Genomic DNA, 21,619 nt, shown 5'->3' on the forward strand with positions numbered 1-21,619 from the left:
AAATCTAACTTTTAATGCATCACAATAAAAACCCAAGGGATTATTGTGTAGATCCCACCAAAAGAGCTAATTTAAGCAATAGCTCACAGAGAGAAGCATATAAGAAATTTAGCATGTATTCCTGAAATGTTTAGACAGCCTAAAAAATAAAATTAAAAACTAGAAAACTATCATTTAGAGGGCTAATCCAGCGCCAGATATAAATGATACCTAAATATGTAGCAAATGGTTAATAATAAACCTGAATGAGATAAAATCATTAACCTTTATCTTTAGTCAATTCAGACACCCATGTCAGTGCTCTATGTATACCATTAATTTTATAGAAACTTTAGCCAGAAAATAGATTTAAATAATATTAATTTAGCCAGTTTAACAACAACAAAAAAATGAGTTTAGTTAAATATAATCTTAAAAATAACAATGAGTTGTTTCTGACAGAAAAACATTTTTCATTACATTGTCTATGTGTGTCAAATATAACATAAATCCCTTGCTTTTAACTTCTAGAAAAACTGGTGAAATTATGAAGAAGAGGAAAAAGTGACACCAAGTTTGCAGTGACACAGAAGCTGGTCAAGGCTGGACAGTGAATTAAAGCCAAGAAAGCAGTCAAGAGCAGAGGCAGAGACAAAACGACTTTGCAACTGAGGCAAAGCCAGCTTCAGTCAACAAAAGCCTCTTAGGCTCTTCCTGCTGTGGCCGAGATAGCTAAGCAAGGGCCTGGAGACACACAGGCTTCTGAGGCCCTTAGGACAGTAGTGAGTACCATCTCTTCCTAATGTCCTGCAGACCAGAAAGGCTTCTCAGCCCTCTCACCCCCCGCCCCAACCTCACCTCTCTAGGGACATTTGGCAATGTGTGAAGATACTTTTTATTTCACAAGTGGGAGAGTTGCCTCTGATACATAGTAAACAGAGGGTAGGGATGCTGCTAAACATCCAGAAATGTACAGGACACAACAAATGTCATTCCTGCTCTAGGCACAGTATTCCAACTCTGAAGCTCCAACAGTCTTAAAAAAGACATAACCCTAGAATCTTTTAACTTGTGGTATCATTAAGAAGTTTTCACTCTAAGCAAGTTTAAAAGTTCTTGTAGACCTTAAAAATCAAAAATAAAATACCAATCATCACTACATCTCCAAATAATTCAGAGCATGGCTTATTTAGTCATTCCCTACTGTATTTCCATTGCACATGGTAAATTCCACATGATACTGCGACAGTGTCAGTCCTAGCCCCAACACCAAAAGCACCTAGAGGAACAAGTACCATAGCTTATTTATTTCTGAATACTCAGGACCTACCTAGCTTGAGTCCTTTAAGTAAAAGAGTAGGCACTCAAAAATTTGGTGAAAAGATCATTTGGTTTTTTCCTCTGAGACTGCAACGAACTCCCCATCCTACTCAGATAATCTATTCCTTGAAAGGAAATGAGGAGCTGAACCAACAAGCACAGCACATTAAAGGCATAATTGTAGGTTCAATTCTGGCACACAGCAGTTAGACACAGAAAAAACTTTCACAAGCACTTGTTAATTTCTTACCTAGCATTTCCTTTATAAACAAGACATCAGCACTATGGCTATGCCAAGTATGGTGCCCAAGTATAGTCTTACAATCTATCTTGATGGTAGCTGCAGAAGGACTAATTTAAGCAGGTATCAACTAATGTCAGTGTGCAGCAGCAAAGGAACACTGAAGGGTAGGGCAGGTGGCCTGGCATATAGCCACATGTATTCATATATACCAAGTGCATGAAAGGGACGGACAGGCAAGAAGCAAAAGATAAAGAAAAGAATGACATAGAAGGTAGCAGAAAGGGCACAGGAAAGGTAAAAAGAAATCCCATGGACCTACTGTTGTACCTGTCAATGACTTGTCTAGTCTACAGATCTCAACCTTCTATGAGGTAACTATTGCGGACCAGGAATGGCTGGGCCAGACACCTCACCCCTGTATCCCCTATTATCTGAGTCTACTGTTCAACTCTGGTTCCAACAGTAGACTACTGGAGCAGTTACACACTTTCCCTTCTATAACCTCAATCAATTCAAGCCCCCACCCTTTCACAATCCCATATAAAAATCTAGCTCAAAACTCACCTCTTGCTGGCTTTCCTTCATTCTGCCGTTTGTAGGAAGCAGCAGCACGCACGGGTTCTAAGGAAAGGTGGGCAGGGAGGAATTACTACCAGCAAGCACCTCTGTGCCCAGGAGGAACAAGAGAAGGACCCAGAAGTGGAAATGATGAGAACAGGAACTCTAAGCACTTGCTGGTGACCCTAACCTCTTTCCTAACCCGCCTTCAAGTACGGCTGCCTGATCAGCCACCACTGCAGAGGAGTAACATAACAGGAAAAAACCTGCTTAAGATCATAAGTGGGTTGGGTCCAAGACCAACAACATGAAATATGAAGATGAGGCTAACCAAGGATAGCATGGGCAGAAAGAAATGAGGAAAGGATCATAGAATAAGATACCAAAAATTGAAGATGAGATCATATCTTACTCTTAATTTTAAGAGCCTACTCTAATCTCCTCCATAAAGTCAACATTCAAAGGATTGATTAAAGAATGACACCAAAATATCAAAAATGAATTATCATTAACAATAAAAAAAGAACACAGGAATGATTTCATAGTAGTTATTTTGAAATGCTCTCAACAGGAAGCCTATTATTAGATCGTGCTATTTCTTTTTATACAAACTTTCTCATAGATGAATTTTCTTTTTTTTGTTTTATCCTCACCCGAGGATATTTTTCCATTGATTTTTAGAGAGAGTGGCAGAGAGAGGGAAAAACAGAGAAATATGAATGTGAGTCCTGCATGCACCCCCACCAGGGCCTGGACCGGGGAGGAGCCTGCAACTGAGGTACGTGCCCTTGACCTGAATAGAACCTAGGACCCTTCAGTCCGCAGGCCAACCAACGCTCTATCCACTGAGCCAAATCGGCTAGGGTGATGAATTTTCTTTATACCTAAATCCACAGCTACTGTCTTTGTTGAATCCCTAATTATCTCATACTTAGAAGCATGTAAATATTTTATTAGCTTACAGCAAATACTTGATGCAGATGGAATCAGCTTTCTAAATAGCCTAAATATACTAGCAGAGATTCCCAAATATCTTTGCAATAACATACAAATTCCTTCTTCTATTATAGATCCCAAATTGCCAATTTTACCTTTTTTTCTAAGAAAACAACACACCTCTTCTGAACCATTTTGGCACTGTCAGCACCTTGTATTAAACAAATGGTGCCCTCCTACTTTTGGAAGAATGTTGCTGAAGATGCAGTGTCCCTCTTATTGTTCACTGATCTATCATCAGGAAATGAGCAGCTGATATGTTTTTACCCAAGGTACACTGCGAACACTATTACTGCTCATTTCCTCTTTGTTTTAGGCAAATCCTTAGTTCACCTACAGCAACTACTGAGAGCCTTATTATAGGCATTTATTTAATATATTACTAACTTTATTCTTATTTTTATTTTCATTTAATTTTCCTTTTCCATAAAAGCCTTCACCCGTTTTCTTAGCTCTATTTTATTAAGTGTTTATTTTGTTAACCTGTCTCAAATTCTTTGTAGATCAAGAAATTAGGACAGGGATGTTTTACAGGAGTGTCTGGAGTCTGAGGCTGGCTCGTGTTAGCTGGTGAGAGTGGAATGTCTGCATCTCTTCCAAACTGCAAGTTTAATGACTCCACATGGGTAGCCTGAAATCAGCCACAGTGGTAGTATTTACTCCATGGATATCGGCAAATATCACAAATCAGGTAGTTTTCCCCTCCATAGAGTCAGTTTACTAATACATGCTATGTTTATTGATTTCAATTCCAAATTTCAGAGACACTACAGGAATTACCACATTTAACTACAGAGTTCTAGCCATGCTGCCCTAAACAAGCTTGGACTATTTAATAAATTTTAACAGACTAGTAAAACCACCCAGTTGAACCTGGCTCAAATTGCAGAATCATAAAAAAAAAAAAAATCAAGTGGTTGTTTTAATTTTTTAAATTTTAGAGTATATTTTAATACAAAAGATAGTAGAAACAACCCCACTGTGCTTAACTCCTCATCCCAGAGTTTCCAAGGATATGTTTATATTAAAACCAAGGGTCTTGTCCTGACAGGTGTCATCCTGTGCACCGAAAGATTGCAGGTTCAATTCCCTGGGTTGCAACCTCAATCACAGATAGGGGGTGTGCATGAGGCTGCCAATATATGTGTCACTATCACATTGATGTTTCTCTTTCTCTCCTTCTCCCTTCCATTGTCTGTAAAGATCAACTAAAAACAACAACAACAAAAAACAACCAAGGGTCTTTCTTCTTGTCTTCTACTACAGCATATTAATAAATATAATAAAATAAAACAAGCATATAATAAAAACTAAACAAGTTTGGTTTTTTTTAATATTTTGCCATTTGGTTTTCCTGCCTTTGTACTTTTGTGTTTATACTTCCTATCTACACCTTTCTCTTTCTTCATTATTGGTTATTGTTCCTCCAAGTGAGTGTTCCTAACCCCAGTTCTTTTTGCTCTGCTATACTTATGTGGCTCCAACCAACACTATAAATACCCATATTTTTCAAATCTGCTTCTTAAATTCACACGTCTTTATTTCTGACAGGATGCTACTCCTTACCTATTATCTATTATCTCAAATTCATCTCACACAGGATCTTACAAAAAGGCTCAACACATTTTTGCCTTTGCTGTGACTTGCTAAAGAAAGTAAGTTCCAAATTAGGATAAAGGAAAGAAACCAGGAAAGAAAAATTCTGAATAAGGCAGTAAGGAAATCAAAATCCAAGTCAATATTTTGGTGAGTGAAAGAATAAATGGGAAGGAAGAAAATGAAGAGGAATTTCAAATACTGGTTCCATAGACCAGGTATAAAGTTATTCCCATGCAGATGAAATCAAAGCTAGAGAAGCAGATTATTCTTCTAACAAACATTTAAAAGTTCTACAGGAATTTAACATTTGGTGACTCTCTGAAATAATAGCCAATTTAAATATTAATAAAACAATATTTGATGACTCTTTAAATATAATAGCTGTAAATTTGATACGATCTTTCAGAAATATGCTTTCTTTCTGATGTGTTGTCCTGATGAAAGCCATGACAAACCTAAACAGACTCATCCAATCCTAATTAAGTATTGTTATTGATAATCCATGAAAGAACAAAGGACACTACTAGAAAAAAAATCATCATTTAAAGATAATAAAAGTATGGATTCTGTCTTGCATATTATTAAATTCTTGGTACAGTGCCTGACATATAGGAATAAAAGACACTTTTGAATGAAAGTCTTTTCAATAAAACTCAGACATGGACAATAGTGTGTTGACTGCTAGGGAGAGAAGGGTGGGGGTAGTTTAAGAAGAGGGTATCGGGGGCATAAACGGTGATGAAAGGAGACTTGACTTGGGGTGGTGAACACACAATCCAGTGTACAAATGATGTTGTGGAATTGTGTACCTGAAACCTGTATAATTTTGTTAACCAGTGTCACCCCAATAAATTCAATAAAAAGTAAATAAAAAAGTCTTTTCAAGAAACAAAAAAAGTTGTAGCACAGGTCATTCATCTTCCCCTTGAAGCTTTGAAAGAGAAATTAAGATATGAACAAATGAAGATGTGGTGCTGACAGAGAAGATAAGGAAATAACTTATTTTCTCCATCATGAATGATGACATACGAATTTGGGGCTTTTGGTTAGGAAGAGCAGGATTTCCTAGAGATCTACTGATTTATTCAAAAGGATACAAAACAGAAAATAGAGGGGACAGAAGAAAATGCTCTGTGGTAAAGACTCAAAAAAAAAGAGAGAGAGAAACCCCACAAAAACAACAACTTGAGGGGTAGGTAAAGCTTTGCATCACTTCTGTTTCCCTAAAGTAATCATCTTTAGAAGGTTAAAAATGCAGCAAGTTGAAGTAAAGGCATATTAACTATGAATACTTTGGAAGTGCACTTCTAAATAGAACTCTTCTTTAATAATCAGCTAAAACCACTTGAGCTCACTTTTTAAAACATCAATCAAACATATCATTAGTACATTACAAATATCTGCTATTGACAGAGCACACTAAGTCCTAAAACAGAGATACTATAAATGCCTACACATATGGAAACAGCATTAACTAATTACTTTTTAGAACCATGGTCATTCAGTTGCTTGAAAAACCATCGTTATACTCCTAGGATTTCCCCAGGAAACTCACAGACAAAGCTCTCTTGTGAGTAAGCAACAGAGTTCCTAACAAAAAGAATATATAGTATCTAATTCCACTGCACAATAATAGCACAGACCAGTTAACAGTCCAAGATCTTCCAGGAGACTAAATTACATTTCAGGCACTCCACATGAGATAGCTCATAAGCCTTCACCACTTGCATCTTTCCACCTTCTACCCACCCTTCAGATTTTACCTAAAATGTCTATTCCTATGTAATGACTTGTTTGTCTCCATCACTAGATCATAAACTCAGAGGGCAAAGACTGGATCTTTCTTGCTTGGCTAACCATTTATTTGAAATATATTTTTGCTAAATGAAAGACTATATGAATATTGATCATAAATACAGTGACTTTCAAACCAAGAAACACTACATTCAGCTGCTAAGAGAATGAACTTAACCTTCCTTCCTACTGCCTAATATACAAGATCTTAGGATAAAGCCTTATTTCTATATCCCCATTACCATCTAAACCTGCACAGAAAAGCCTTCCTTATAAAGGCAGACTTAAGCTTCTAAATTTTATTGGAATTTCAGCTATAATCCAAAAATTAATGTGGACTTCCAAATTTATTCATAGCCAACCAGGTCTTTAGACATGTATCTTTTCCAATTACATTGGTGTTCAATAACAAAGTCTATCTTCCAAATATTCTCTTCTCAATATAGTATTTTTTTCATTTTATTTTTTATTAAATTTATTGGGGTAACATTGTTCAACAAGACCATATAGGTTTTGAGTGTAGATTTCTATGATACACGATCAGTATACTGCATTGTGTGCCCACCACCCAAAGTCAAATTAAAACAGTATTTTTTAATTCTTATACATTTTCAGTTATCTTAGATATGCTTTCAAAATGGATTAAGCATAGATTAATAATAGTCTTACTTTAAAATATCTTGTATTTGTAATAATGGTTGCTGATATCAAGAAATAAGGGAAGCCTGGCCGGTATGGCTCAGTGGTTGAGTGTCAGCCTATGAACCAGGAGGTCAAAGTTCAATTCCCAGGCAGGGCACATGCCTGGGTTTCCAGCTTGATCCCCAGTAGGGGGCATGTAGGAGGCAGCCGATTAATGATTCTTTCTCATCATTGATGTTTCTATCTCTCTCTCCCTCTCCCTTCCTCTCTGAAATCAATAAAAATATATTTAGAAATAAAAACAAGGGGAGCCCCGGCTGGATGGCTCAGTTGATTAGAGTGTCATCCCATACAACAAAAGGTTGTGGGTTCGATTCCTGGTTGGGGCATGCAAGGAAGGCAACAAATCAATGTTTCTCTCTCACATTGATGTTTTTCTCTCGCTCTCTAAAGGAATCCATAAGCATATCATGGGTGAGGATTAAAAAAGAAAGTAAGGGGAGGGTGGGCCCAAAGTCAGAATTAAAGAAAAACAGACATATGTTCAACCAAAGAACTTGTATGCATATATGCATAACCCATGGACACAGACAATAGTGTGGTAAAGGCCAGGGGCAGGGGCGGGCTAAGGGGTCAATGGGGAGAAAGGAGGACATATGTAATACTTTCATCAATAAAGATTTAAAAAGAAAGAAACACAAACAGACACAGATCAACAAAAACAATAAACTTCCAAATCTTCCAGAATAATATTTTAAAAATTCAACCAAAATGTCACACTGCCTAATTCATATATGAGCATCACTGGTAAAGTTGACATTATACTCTATAGCAAATATTTAGAATTAATTAACAAAGAGGCAGTTTATAATGACTGACATAATCATCCCAGGAGCCACAAAGCCCCTAATGTTTAAAAAAAAAAAAAAAAGGCAAGGCAATTTTTATGCCATTATTTTGACAGAGGAAATGCTTTGTAACTTCAATTTTGACAAAGTACCAAGTCTTCCATTAAATCCACAAGTGGAAGAAAGACAAGATTGGGGATCACAACTGGTTGAATAACAGCAAATGATGCAGATAAATGGCTGAAGTCCACAGAGAGAGGTCTCTAAAGTTTCTATATTAGGCCTTACGCTACTCAACAAAATTATTATTGGTTAATATAAAGCACATAATGCATACTTCATTTGCAGCTAAAACAAAGTTATTTATCTGCTGCTAATATATAGGATCACTAAATGAGATTTTTAAGCCTCTATGGAAGAGAATCATAAGCCAAAGTTAATTAGATGAAATTTAGCATAACTAGATTTTTTTAATGCATTAACTACACATAAACAATTGCACCGGAAAAAGTACAGCTGAAGAGCATTTTGTTTAAGAATAAAATATAGAAAAATAGTTTAGGTTTCAATTGTCTACAGTCTCAGTAAGGGTCAGTAATGCAATGTGGTTGACAAAATAAAAATTCACTTCTGGCATCACAACTTGAAAGGAACAGAAAAAAATTTAGCAAAGCAAAAGGTCCAAAAATCTGCCAAATAAAAGGAACAGCTGAAAGAACTAAATATATTTATGCCTGAAAAACAAAAATTGAGAAGATTATGATGGGACTCTTCAAATACATAAATGGTTATAATATAAAAATATATTATCTTTATGGGTTTAAGATAAATAGTATTATGTACATGTTACAGGAAAATATTTTAATTGTTTCATTAAAGTGAGCTATACAAAGATGGAAAGGCTAGATTGTGATACATTAAACATCACAGGATGTACTTTAACAAAGAATGGATATTAGTGATCTCTGGTGCATTACTAATGCCACAATCCTAAACAAAAGATAAATAATAGTTGAGCTAGGAAAACAATAGAATTCATTTGAAAAGGGGGAATCAAATAGGAAAGTAAATATCCAAGAGAGCTGACAAATGGGGAGATGTTTGGTTAATTAGAATAAAAATAAACTTCAAGTAAAAATATTCAAGCCCCACCGGTGTGGCTCAGTGGTTGAGCGTCAATCTAGGAACCAAGAGGTCATGGTTCGATTCCGGTGGTCAGGGCACATGTCCAGGTTGCAGGCTCGGTCCCCAGTGGGGGGAGCTACGGGAGCATGATGTTTCTCTCTCATTGATGTTTCTATCTCTCCATCCCTCTCCCTTCTCTTCTCTTGCTCTAAAAAGTTAATAAAAACATATTTTAAAAAAATATTCAAGGTATAAGTGACAAAACAATTTTAACTAGATCAGTCTCATAAGCAAAGGAAAAGGAAATGAGGTTAACTAGGACAACCCACACTGGTGGAATGTAAATATGGATAACAAAAAAGAACGAAAAATAATATGGTAGTCACAGCTTTGACCACATTAGTCCAATTAAGTTATAGGCAGAAGTCTTATACATGAAGCACATGATAAAAACACTGATTTAGGAGAATAATCAGTCTAAAGCAGAACAAAGTTCCATAGGTTTAACCCAAAAAGCCAAGTAAGAGAAATATAATCAAATGCATGTGTGTATGTGTGTGTTCGTGTGCACATATATAACTAGTTGAGATGAAAAAGGAGTGAAAATCTTTCTGTGGCTTATAATTAAGCACATAACAGACATTAAATGCACAGAAGAATTATGAATAATTAGTCCTTAAATGGTTACCATCTGCCAGGTAGGTACTAGAATTATAGCAGGCAGTCTACTTCACAAGTTATATAAATTTCTAACCACAGTGCTGTACACCTGAAAATAATATAATGTTGAATGTCAACTGTAATTGAAAAACAACTTTTGATTAAAAACATGGTTACCATGGCCAAACTAATAGTAATTACTAAAATAAGTAAAATTACTCTAAAAGTATGAATAAAAAGTAAAAGTTAGAGAATTAGCAAAATGGTAAAATTAACAAAATTATTTTTACTTGTTATTTATACAAACATTTTATATCTATGGCAAGCCCTAGCTGGTTTAGCTCAATGGATAGAGCAGCAGCCTGTGGACTGAAGGGTCCCAGGTTTGATTTCAGTCAAGGGCACATGCCCGGGTTGCGGGCAAGATCTCCAGTAGGGAGTGTGCAGGACGCAGCCGATTAAGGATTTTCATCATTGATGTTTCTCTCTCTCTCTCTCCCTCTCCCGTCCTCTCTGAAATCAATAAAAATATATGAAAAAAAATCGAATTTAAGGTAATTTAAAAATAAAAATAAAATCTATGGCAAAATTTTCATTTACATTAGAAAACTAATCCAATACTGCTAATTAGCCCAGTTTAAATGACTGATCATTGAAGGACCGTTTATCAGTCCTTTTTTTTTGAAGAAAAGCAAGGTAAGGTGCTATCAATATTTGTTACAATTAGATTTAAAGCAAAAGTTGGTATCAAAAATATGTAAAATAATAATTACTTTTCCCATTTACTGATCAAAACAAGACTTTTTGCAAGATGATCTTATGCAACTATTCTGAAAACCATTTACATGAAAGGAGTATAGAAAAACATTTAATAGTTCAGCCCAGCCATGGCCAGCATGCTCATTGGTTAGAGCATCGGACCCCACATGGAAGGATTGTGGGTTTGATTCCAAGTCAAGGGCATGTACCTGGGTTGCAGGTTTGATCCCCAGCCCCAGTCAGGGCACGTGCAGGAGGCAGCCAATTGATGTATCTCTCTCACATTGTTGTTTCTTTCTCTTTCTCTCTCTCCCTTACACTCTCTCTAAAAATCAATGGGAAAAACATCCTTGGGTGAGGATTAACACACAAAAAAAGATCAGCCCAAATAGTTAAGGAATCAACCAAAGTACTTTGTAAAGAGAGTTTCCCCAGAACAAACTTTTTTTCTTGATTACAGTTTACTTTCAAAGCTAAATGACTTAACAAAATAAACATAATGGTATTAACAAAGTCATATGCTCTATTTCACTTAATCTATCGCATACTTTAGTCACCCACCATTCTTTGTTATCCTCTCATCACTCCAGATATTAAAGGCATTAGATCTTGAAGGATGAGAGAAGTATATTGGAAACCCTATGACAAGAGCATGATGGTGGCTCCTCCACATTTCATCTCAAGATATTAGAGCTCTGGCCACTAACTAACCAGGCCAAGAGCAGATACAGATGCCTCCCTAGAGATTGTTTTAGAGGTGAAATTAAAAAGATAAGGCTAATTCACCAATAACTATCATAAATAACAGCTTTCTTATAAGCTGTCAAGTAAGAATTTCAAGCCTCCATTTTACTCATGTTTTGTTTGAAAGGCTTCATAATCAGTTTCCCAAGATACTTTCCTCCCTCTTAATCAAATCATTAATAGATTTGGATTTAAGTCATACACACACAAAAAAACTATGTTCCTAGAAGGTATCTGGCTAATTTTGGATATTTCTGGCTGTACATATGAGCACACATTACAACTTTGAGATAGTTTTTCTCCTTGAGGGAAAGAAGGGTGGTGGGAGAGAGGAAGGAAATATCAGACTGTTAACACTGAACTCCAGAATAAAGCTTTCAGTTACCTGGAACTATTCTAAAAACATTTTAAGCACTCAGACATATGTAAGTGCATGACCATTCATACACATGCAGTAAAAAAAATTTTTTTTGGAAGCCCCACTCTATCTAGTTCTGAAAATAGTAAACAATTGATAAATGTTTCTTAAATACAGGAATCCAGCAACAGCTGCAATGGAGACATTCTGATAACCTGAAGTGAACTTCCATCAATCTTAACACCCAGGAGGCACAGACTGTTAAACTAAAAATGTTATTATTTGAAAAAAACAGATAATAGAAAAGGAGTTAAATAGGAAAAATATCCTAGACTTTTCTGATCTCTCAACTTATAATTCCTTATACCTAGTAGATACTTCTACACTTACAGAAATCTGAAATGAAAGATAAGCCCAAATGTCATGTTCTCCCATCCCCAGAGAGAGAATCTCTCCTATCTTGACCTGCCCATGTTACGTTAGCTCGTTTATGGCATATCGATTCAGTTATATTTTACATATGCTATATTTACAAATTGATAAAGTTGTTATCAGTTGGGGGAAAATACATAAACATATTCTAGTTCCTTGGTGACAGAGACATCTTTCTATCTAACACAGTGCCTTGAATATAGAAGGCAAGAGTAAATTTTTTGTGAATGAGCAGGTAGTAGAGTCTAGAAATATAATACAGGAAGATTTCATTTATTTATTCCCACACACACTGAGCAACTCAGTCAGGATGACATTATTGCACAGAATGCCATTCTTGTCCATATAAGTTTGAAATTTTAAAAAAGAAAATGTTAAAAAATATACCTTTTACAGCACCTAAAAGGCAATCTGTCTTAGTACTTTCTCATCAGTGTGAAAGAAAAAGGAAAAGTTTTTAAAATACATACTTCTATGTTGAGACTGATGGAAAGAGTAAGTTTTGCTTCTTTCTGGAGAGTAGCTTCTACTACTGACACTGGAGCCAGATCTGCTGTGTGGAGAATCCTTTCTGCCAACAGGTGATTCTCTTAAAAACGGATTTTCTCTTTTGTGAGGAGACCGGTCTCTCACATAATGGGAAGCGTGGAAACTTTTTCTTCTAAAGCCATCTCTCATGTCCCTTTGAAAAGAAAAGAGGTTAATTATATCCTTTACCCCACATATCCACAAATGGCAAAAGCTCTGAATACCAGCTACTCTTCAAACTGTAATCTTGGTTCCCTTTTATACCACCACCTAACTTCTGAAGTCAGCCCACAAAATGAAACTTTATCAGTGAAATATGTTTTAGAATGCATCGTTTTTTCACAGTTTGGGGTAGAACCAGTTGGTAAGTGTAAAAGTTACTTTATTCTAAGCAAGCACAGTAATTTTAAAATGTGAAACCAATAGTCATATAGCTTCTACTTCTTTTTGCCATTAGCAATATACTACCCAGCTGTCATATTCTCAGACACCTAAAGGATGCCAAAGACTTCCCAAGTGAGGTACTCTATGGCCTATTATCGCCTTTTAAGTACAGTATATACTGACTTTCAAATGTTGAGATTTTGCCCCCACATGACAATTTGGCTATACCTACAGACATGTCTGTTATCACAATTAGAGAAGAAGGGGTACCACTGGTGGGTAGAGGGCAAGGATAATGCTAAACCCTACAATGCCCAGGACAGCTCCCATATACACAACAATAAACTATCTGACCAAAAATGTTAATAATGACAAGGCTGAGAAACCCTGATATATGCTTATTAAATCACTGTTTTCTGAATTCGTATTCTTATCTCTAAAACCCAACTTTTTATAATCACTTTTATTTTTACAAATTAAACTTCTTTATTAAGCAATATCCTTAATTCAAAGTAGGAAGCAGGCCTAACTAGCAAAATTTTATAAAATCAAAACTATCTTTAAAACACAAAGCAGCTTAGCCAGCATGGCTCAGTGGTTGAGCATCAATCTATAAACTAGGAGGTTACGGTTCAATTCCAGGTCAGGGCACATGCCTAGGTTGCGGGCTCCATCCCCAATGTGGGGCATGCAAGAGGCAGCCGATCAATGATTCTCTCTCATCATTGATGTTTCTACCTCTTTCTTCCTCTCTGAAATCAATTAAAAATAATAAAAAAAAACCCATAAAGCAAATCAAAATTATTAAACTATCAAGACTTGAGCTTCTATTTAAAAGAACATGTGGAATCAGACCGGTTTTAATTGAAGATTTAGCAAATGTACCTTCATATTAAAATTAAAAAACTTTAGCCCTAGCTGGTTTGGCTCAGTGCATAGAGCGGCGGCCTGCAGACTGAAGGGTCCCAGGTTCGATTCTGGTGAAGGGTACATGCCCAGGTTGTGGGCTCGATCCCCAGTGGGAGGCGTGCAGGAGGCAGCCAATCACTGATTCTCATCATTGATGTTTCTGTCTCTCTCTCTTCCATTCCCTTCCTCTCTGAAATCAATAAAAATATATTTCTAAAAAAATTAAAGAACTCGCCGAAAGCAGTTTGGCTCAGTGGATAGAGCGTTGGCCTGCGGACTCAAGGGTCCCAGGTTCGATTCCGGTCAAGGGCATGTACCTGAGTTGCGGGCACATCCCCAATGCGGGGTGTGCAGGAGGCAGCTGATCGATGTTTCTCTCTCATCGATGTTTCTAACTCTCTATCTCTCTCCCTTCCTCTCTGTAAAAAATCAATAAAATATATTTTTAAAAAAAAATTAAAGAACTTTAAATTTCAGAAGAATGCTAAAAGACAAAGCAATGGCATAAAATTTCCAATGCTAAAAATAATTTCAGCATATTGACTGGCACTCCCCAATATGTAAGTAGGTTGTTATTATCTGATTAGTATCCAAAATATATTGCCTTTATAGTTACACTTATAGTTACACTTAAGTTTCTCTAAGCAAAAAAAAAACACAGAAAACAGTAAAAACTCATGATTAATGAACTTGAACAAAATACTAAAATAAAGAAATTCTAATATATTCAAGTTTAATCACTAAAACTACAGAAGTCACATCAACATCAGTGAAAGCCAGAGTGGCTGTACAGGTATTACACAGGTTTTAGGAACTGTACCAGGTGCTAGGGACCTCATGGTGAACCAAATGCATGCAATCTCTCCCACCACAGGACTCCCGGGTTAGTCAGAAAGGCTAATATTAAAAAAAATAAAATAAAACATGGAAATATAATCAAGAGTGCATGCAGGGAAACTAACTGGTAACCTACTCAGTCCAGGCTAGAGACAGTAACAGCTTAGATACAGCAGAGCAGAAAAGGAGTCACAAATTTAACTTGTACAAGAACACACCTTGGTGGATTCAATGGCACATGGTAAATGTAGTAAGGGTGTCAGGAAATATTAAGCTGATTCCCAGAATTCTGGCACTGATGGATTATTGAAATGAGAAAAGAAAACTATGAGAAGTAGGGATGGCATCTTAGATTCGAACATGTTAAATTTGAAACCTCATGTAAACCTCTTGGTAGGCAACTAGAGAGACTGATGCAAAGACCCGAAGAGATTTTGGTTATAACAATAAATTTGTCAGTAGATAGGCAGTATTTAAGCCTTGAATATGGATGAAAACAAAGGATAAAAAGAGTAGAGGGCCCAGAATTTGGGGCTAGAAAACTACCACACTGAGAGAGAAATGGGCAGTCTGAAAATGAAAGATGGTCACAGAAACATGAAGGAAAGTGCTACGTTATCAAGACAGCCAAGGGAAGAGTGCTCCAAGGGGAGAATAAAGGTCTCCTACACTGAAATAAAATGAGCTCTTACTGTTAACTTACTTTGGGGATGGAGAAGAGGAGGCCAATATTGAGAGAAAAGATTGCCTACTTTCTCTGGGGAGAAAGAAAAGAAACACTGAGCTACAGTTTCCTGGTCCTGACGCCAGATGGCAGTAAAATCACAACAGAATAAACAGTTCAGAACTATCCAGTGACCCGCATGGCTGGATACACTTGGGGAAAATACATGTCAGATTTTAACATCTCAGAGCAAAGTAATGTCTCCTCCCCTTCACATCAACCTCTCCTATTGCCGATAGCGTTAAGCAAAAACATCACAATTGGACCCATCTGGTTTGGCTCAGTGGACAGAACGTTGGCCCGAGGACTGAAGGGTCCCGGGTTCAATTTCGGTAAAGTACCTCGGTTGTAGGCTCAGGGAGCATGCTGGAAGCAACCAACATTGATGTTTCTCTCTCTCTCTCTTTCTCTCTCTCTCTCTCTCTCTCTCTCTGTCTCTCCCCATCCCTTCTACTCGCTATAAAAATCAATGGAAAAATATCCTTGGGTGAGGATTAAAAGAATTAAAAGAAAACAACAACAAAAAACACACAAAAAAAACCCCATCACAATTGGTATCCTCTACTGTAAGTATCCTCTCTGATAAAGTGATAATATTAGCCATCATTTATTCATGTGTGTGTATGAAAAGAACTATGAAGAACTACCCTGACTCTGAAGAAGCTTAGTATCAGATTGGGAGAATGGGACATAAATGTTCCAGAGGGCTAGTACTGTAATTCAGAAGAGAAATGTATATAAGATGGAAAACTAACCTGTAAGTTTTTAAAGATGAAATTTAGATCAACATTGTTTCGAACCTCAAATATACTAACCACATTTGAAAACTAAAGTATCATAGGTGAAATTTTAGTATTTTTTACTTAACCCAATTTATTAAAAATATTATCAACATGTAATCAATATTAAAATTTTGGTGAGATATTTAATATTCTTTTTCTCTTACTTTTTTTAATCCTTACCCAAGGATATGTTTTACTGATTTGAGAGAGAGAGGGAGAAGGAGAAACATTGATGTAAGAGAAACAGCGATAGGATACCTCTCATATGTGCCCCGACCTGGGACTAAACCCCCACGTGCCCTCACAGAGAATCCAGAATCGAATTCATGACCTTTCGTGTATGGTACAATGCTCCAACCAACTGAGCCACACTGTCCAGGCTATATTCTCTTTTTCATTGTAAATCTTGAAAATCTGTGTATTTTATACTTACAGAACATCTGTGTGAACTGCCATATTTCAAGTGCTCAATAGGCACATTCAGCTAGTGGTCCCCATTTTAAACAGCACAAATTTAGGTGGTAGATAAAGTATTCCAAGCTTCAAGAAAAAGCAGAGCGGAATTAAAGGGTATTATGCAAACAAGAACAGAGTAGTCAGAACAGTGAAAAAAATTTAAAAGCAGTGACTAAAAAGCATAGGAAGGAAATTATTAAAAGGGAAAAGAAAGTAATATCAAATACTGCAGAAGCTGGAAGAGATCTCTGCATTTAAAACCTAGGAGTCATGTGACCAGTGAGTGGGCTGTCCAGTGAAGCTTTGGAAACAAAAGCACATTAGAAAAAATTAAGGTATTTTTTAAGCCATTACTTTTTTGTCAATAAAATTTGACAGAGGGAAGAAGGGAGAGAATTGGGACAGTATTTTGAGGAAAGGGGCTTATTTGATCACATCTGGAAATTGAGGAAAAGGGTTAATTTCCTGTAGAAGGAGAAACTCTTAATTTAAGACTCTAGAATGTTACTGATAAGGAAGAAGCCAAAAATCAACAGGAGAAAATAAGACAAAGAAACTAAGTAGAAGAGAATGGCACTGAAGGAAAGAAGAGAAGAAAATAAAAGGGATAAAGAGAAAAATTCTTGTTTCCAAGAGAAAATATGAAAAATCTCATCTCAGAAGGACTATCTCAGTAAAGTAATTCTAGAAGTCATTAATAGGAAGTAAACAAAGTAAGAATGTGAAAGAAGCTTGAGGCAGAGTGGAAAGTTTTGATCTTTACCCTTTGAGGGAAAGTGTTCCTCAAAATACAGTCCCCAGGCTTGCATCAGCATTACCTGGGAAGGTGATAGAAATGCCCATTAACGGGCATCAAATCACACCTACTGAGTCAGAATTTCTGTGAGACCAGGATTCTGGGCTTTAACAAGACCCTTCAGGTGATTCTCATGCACACAAAACTGAGAAGGTTCTCCAAATAGAGAATCTCACTAACATATAAGCACTGTATATGAGGATGATATCTATAAGTCAAAAGCAGAAACTCAGAGCCCATGAAAGAGGTAGAACAATTCCTAGGGATGATTCTAGGATTTGACCATGCTAAAGATAAGAGCTGAAAAACGTAAGACCAATCCCGACCTAGTGTTAAAGGTTATCATCAAATCAGGATAGAGAGGAATGGAGGGAAAGACTATGAGCCAGAAATTATAATCATCAAGGAAGAAGGAATGGGATCCTGGAAATTTATCAGCAAGTACAAGGAGGAGGACAGGGTGGTATAAATGGGGATATGTGGCAATCAATGTCTGAAGATATGAGATTTTTGACTGTACAACTGGTGGGGTACAAAAGTGCAGCCAAGAAATACAAAAGTGGTAACGATAGGAGTACAATTCAAACTGAACATAAACAGAATTACAGAAAAAATAGTTAACTATGAGAATGTTGACAATGTTTACCTTCAAGATACTGTACCCTGAGGCAACTATTGAAGGCAAACTTATTGACGTAAAAGACGAAAGTGAGCCCCAGCCAGTTTGGCTCAGTGGATAGAGCGTTGGCCTGTGGACTGAAGGGTCCTGGGTTCAATTCCCGGTCAGGGCACATGCCCAGTAGGGGGCATGCAGGAAGCAGCCGATCAATGATTCTCTAGCATCACTGACGTTTCTATCTCTCTCTCCCTCTCCCTTCCTCTCTGAAATCAGTCAAATCAATAAGTAAAAGATTGTTACTAATTACTACATTTAAATTAAATAAATAAAATATTTCTATTTCATAAAGTTCAAGCCAAAGATACCATTACCTCAGGGCTCACCTCAATTTCTGCTACTTCAACAAAACACCACTATTACATTCAAGAAATACTTCTAGCCTGGCCAGTGTGGCTCAGTGGTTGAGCATCGACCTATGTATGAACCAGGAGATCACGGCTCAATTACTGGTCAGGGCACACATCAAGTTGTGGACTGGATCCACCATAGGAGCATGCAGAAGGCAGTCAATCAATGATTCTCTCTTATCATTGATGTTTCTCTCTCCCTCTCCCTCGCCCTTTCTCTCTGAAATCAATAAAAATGTATTTTAAAAACAAGAAAAAAGAAATACTTCTACATCCAAAAATTAAGAACTAAGTTGACTGCTAAAAAAAAAAAAAATGTAGAAAAACCAAATTTTTTTTTAGCAAACTGCTCAGTCATCAGAGCTAAGAATTCAGTAAAGAACTACAGAAATTCAATAAGAAAAGTAGAAAGCCCAGAGAGCTGGGCTTATCTTTTAAGGGGCTGCTTTTCCCTATATGTATCTGCCAATTTCAGAAGCAGCAGCTGAGAGGATGAAAAGTTGAGAAATAATTTTGATAGCTTCAAAATTATTATATAAAAATAGAGTCCAGACCTTACCAGGGAAGGAGGGTTGAAACCCCAAAGGGCCACAAAAGTGCAGGGTAAACTGGAAATAGACTAGCCTGGCTTCATGACCTAAATTCCTTAAGGTAACCTTGGATTGCTAGTGACTCTAACCCTCCGTTTGAAATGCTCAGACGTTTCTGTTTTCCTGATCATTAAGATTCCTTAAATTTATTTCAGATGTAAAATCCCATTTTAACAAAAAACAACTAAAATCACAGAAGTAAAATAAATTTAAGCTAGACATTCTTAAATATAGAACTGTTTCCAGAAAAACTGTACAAACTAAAACAAAGCCACATAAACAACTATCACTGAGTATTTAAAATGCAAAACATGAAACCTCTATAGATTATTAGTTCCCCCAAAAAATTAAAAGGGAAATTATCAATTAATTGATACAAATATCACAACTTTATGCATACTATTTTTATTTTTAAAATGTGTTAGTCCTGCCCTAGCTGGTTTTGCTCAGTGGATAGAGCATCAGCCTCTGGACTGAAGGGTCCCGGGTTCGATTCTGGCCAACGGCATATGCCCAGATTGCGGGCTCGATCCCCAAAATGGGGTGTGCAAGAGGCAGCCAATCAATAATTCTCTCTCATCATTGATGTTTCTCTCTCTCTCCCTTCCTCTCTGATATCAATAAAAATATATATGTATGTTTTAAAATGTGTTAGTCCCTCCTTGGCCAGTGTGGTAGAGTTGGTTAGAGCGTCATCCTGTGTACTGAAGGGTCGTGGGTTCAATTCCCAGTCAGGGGACATACCCAGGTTGTGGATTCAATCCCCAATTGGGGTGTATATGGGAGACAACTGATCGATGTTTCTCTCTCACATCAATGCTTCTCTCTCCTTCCTTCCCTCTCCCTAGAATCAATGAAAAACAATCCCAGGATGAGGATTAAAAAAAAAAAAAATGTGTTAGTCCCAACACTCATGATTATCTATAAAATTCAATCAACAGCAACTAGTATAACTTTCTTTATGCAAGTATCATCCTAATTTTAAAGAAAGAATTTTATTTTAACAATTACCCTGAAACATGATAAATAGCAATAGGATAGTGGAAACTGGGGCACATTTTTAATGCCATTTCAAAAATCAGAGGGTAGAAACTTTGCACTGTGACTACTGCAAAGTTCCATTTACACAAGAATACCTACCTCTAAAGTCTTCAAACTATGTTTTTAGCTATGTTGAAAATGAGGATAAATGCATGATATAATGGGTTAAATACAATTATCAGGAAATCAAAAAGAGCCTTTGAAGAAATATAAATAACAGTATAACTAGAATTCTTACTATAAAGATTTTTTTTAAAGCCATACTTAACTAATGTTTTTTATTTTCAAAAAAACAGTTTAAGAGTTGGGACAGCATCTTCGGCTGTATCACAAACATTTCAGCCATAATGCTGGACACACACAGGAGGCAAAGTTACCTGGAGAATGGAAGATGGGAAGAACTAATGCCCTATAATGCACCGTTCCTCAGAATGTAGTCTTGAAACTATCTGCACTATATTTACCTCGGATGTTGGTTGCGAAAGCCGATTTATAAAGCTCAGAATTCTCACCTATTAATATGCATCCCCTCAAGGTAATTTCAGCCCATGACATCAGTCACACCAGACAAGTTGTGATGGACCCCTCCGTTTAAGCAGACATATGTTTACCAGTTAAGAGTAAAATTCAATTAAAGTAGGAGGCAGTGATGTAAGAGGAGAGAGGAAAGGGGAGAAAGACAGCATTTCACTTATCTGGGACCTCATTTTTCTTTCCTTTGCACATCCAACACAAATATTCCACACAAAATACCGACTACTTCATTTCTAGTCAACATGAACTTCAAAAAGGAATTAAGACTGTGGGAATCATTTGAAAAAGCAGCTAGTCGGGAAAACTTAAGAATAAATTTAAACCTCATATATCTTGTTTTAGAAACTTTAGAACTAGGGTGCTGTGACTTAAGTGAAGGGAGTTCCCATATTACCTTTTATTCTACACTACCCACAAAAATAAATGTCGTGCAGCAGAGTTGTGATTAGAAGTTTGATGACCAAGTTCAGAGCCCTTTCCACAAAACCACATCTTTACGCTTAAAAGTATTCTAGGCATGAGATATGGACGAAGAGATAAAACACTGAGTATTGTTACAGAGATAAAATAAGCTTAAATAGCTATAACAAAAATACCCAAAAATGCAGGGTTCAGTCACTACACAAAAGAAGTCTAGCTACCATCAAACAGTCTAGGGCAGGCATGCCAGGGTGAGAGACTCCATGCAATCATCCAGAAACCGAGGCTGACCACTCTATTTCAACATGTGGCTTCCAAGGCCACGGGTCTGCTGTCATTCCATTCCAGGACCCACCCTGCAACATGGGAAAAGGTCAATGTGCGTGGAAGAACACATGTAGAAGCAGGACTCCTATTTACACTTTACTGGAGATAAATTAATCATATGGCCACATCTAGATGGAAGGAAGGCTGGGAAATATAGTCCACCTATGTGACTAGGATGTGTGGAGAAACACTGACTGGTTACCTCAT

At 36.8% G+C, this 21,619-nt stretch overlaps 1 protein-coding gene across 15 annotated transcripts in view; it reads right to left on the reverse strand.

Annotated features, from left to right (window-relative positions):
- Window positions 1-21,619, reverse strand: part of PPHLN1 (periphilin 1) — a 118,858-nt gene that overhangs the window by 70,113 nt on the left and 27,126 nt on the right. For 13 of the 15 annotated variants that reach the window (XR_002828716.1, XR_002828715.1, XR_002828714.1 and 10 more), the window contains 2 exons: window positions 12,529-12,740; window positions 2,108-2,164 (listed from right to left, as the gene is read on the reverse strand). Coding sequence is in view for 8 of the 15 variants with exons in the window: in XM_023752280.1 (XP_023608048.1) it covers window positions 2,108-2,164; window positions 12,529-12,740 (269 nt within the window). In the remaining 7 variants the exon portion in view is untranslated. The remainder of the gene's footprint in view (window positions 1-2,107; window positions 2,165-12,528; window positions 12,741-21,619) is intronic. The other 2 variants (XM_014454006.2, XM_014454003.2) reach the window with 1 other exon arrangement.

The sequence above is a fragment of the Myotis lucifugus genome, unplaced genomic scaffold, assembly GCF_000147115.1.
Source record: "Myotis lucifugus unplaced genomic scaffold, Myoluc2.0 scaffold_30, whole genome shotgun sequence".
Lineage (NCBI taxonomy): Eukaryota > Metazoa > Chordata > Mammalia > Chiroptera > Vespertilionidae > Myotis > Myotis lucifugus.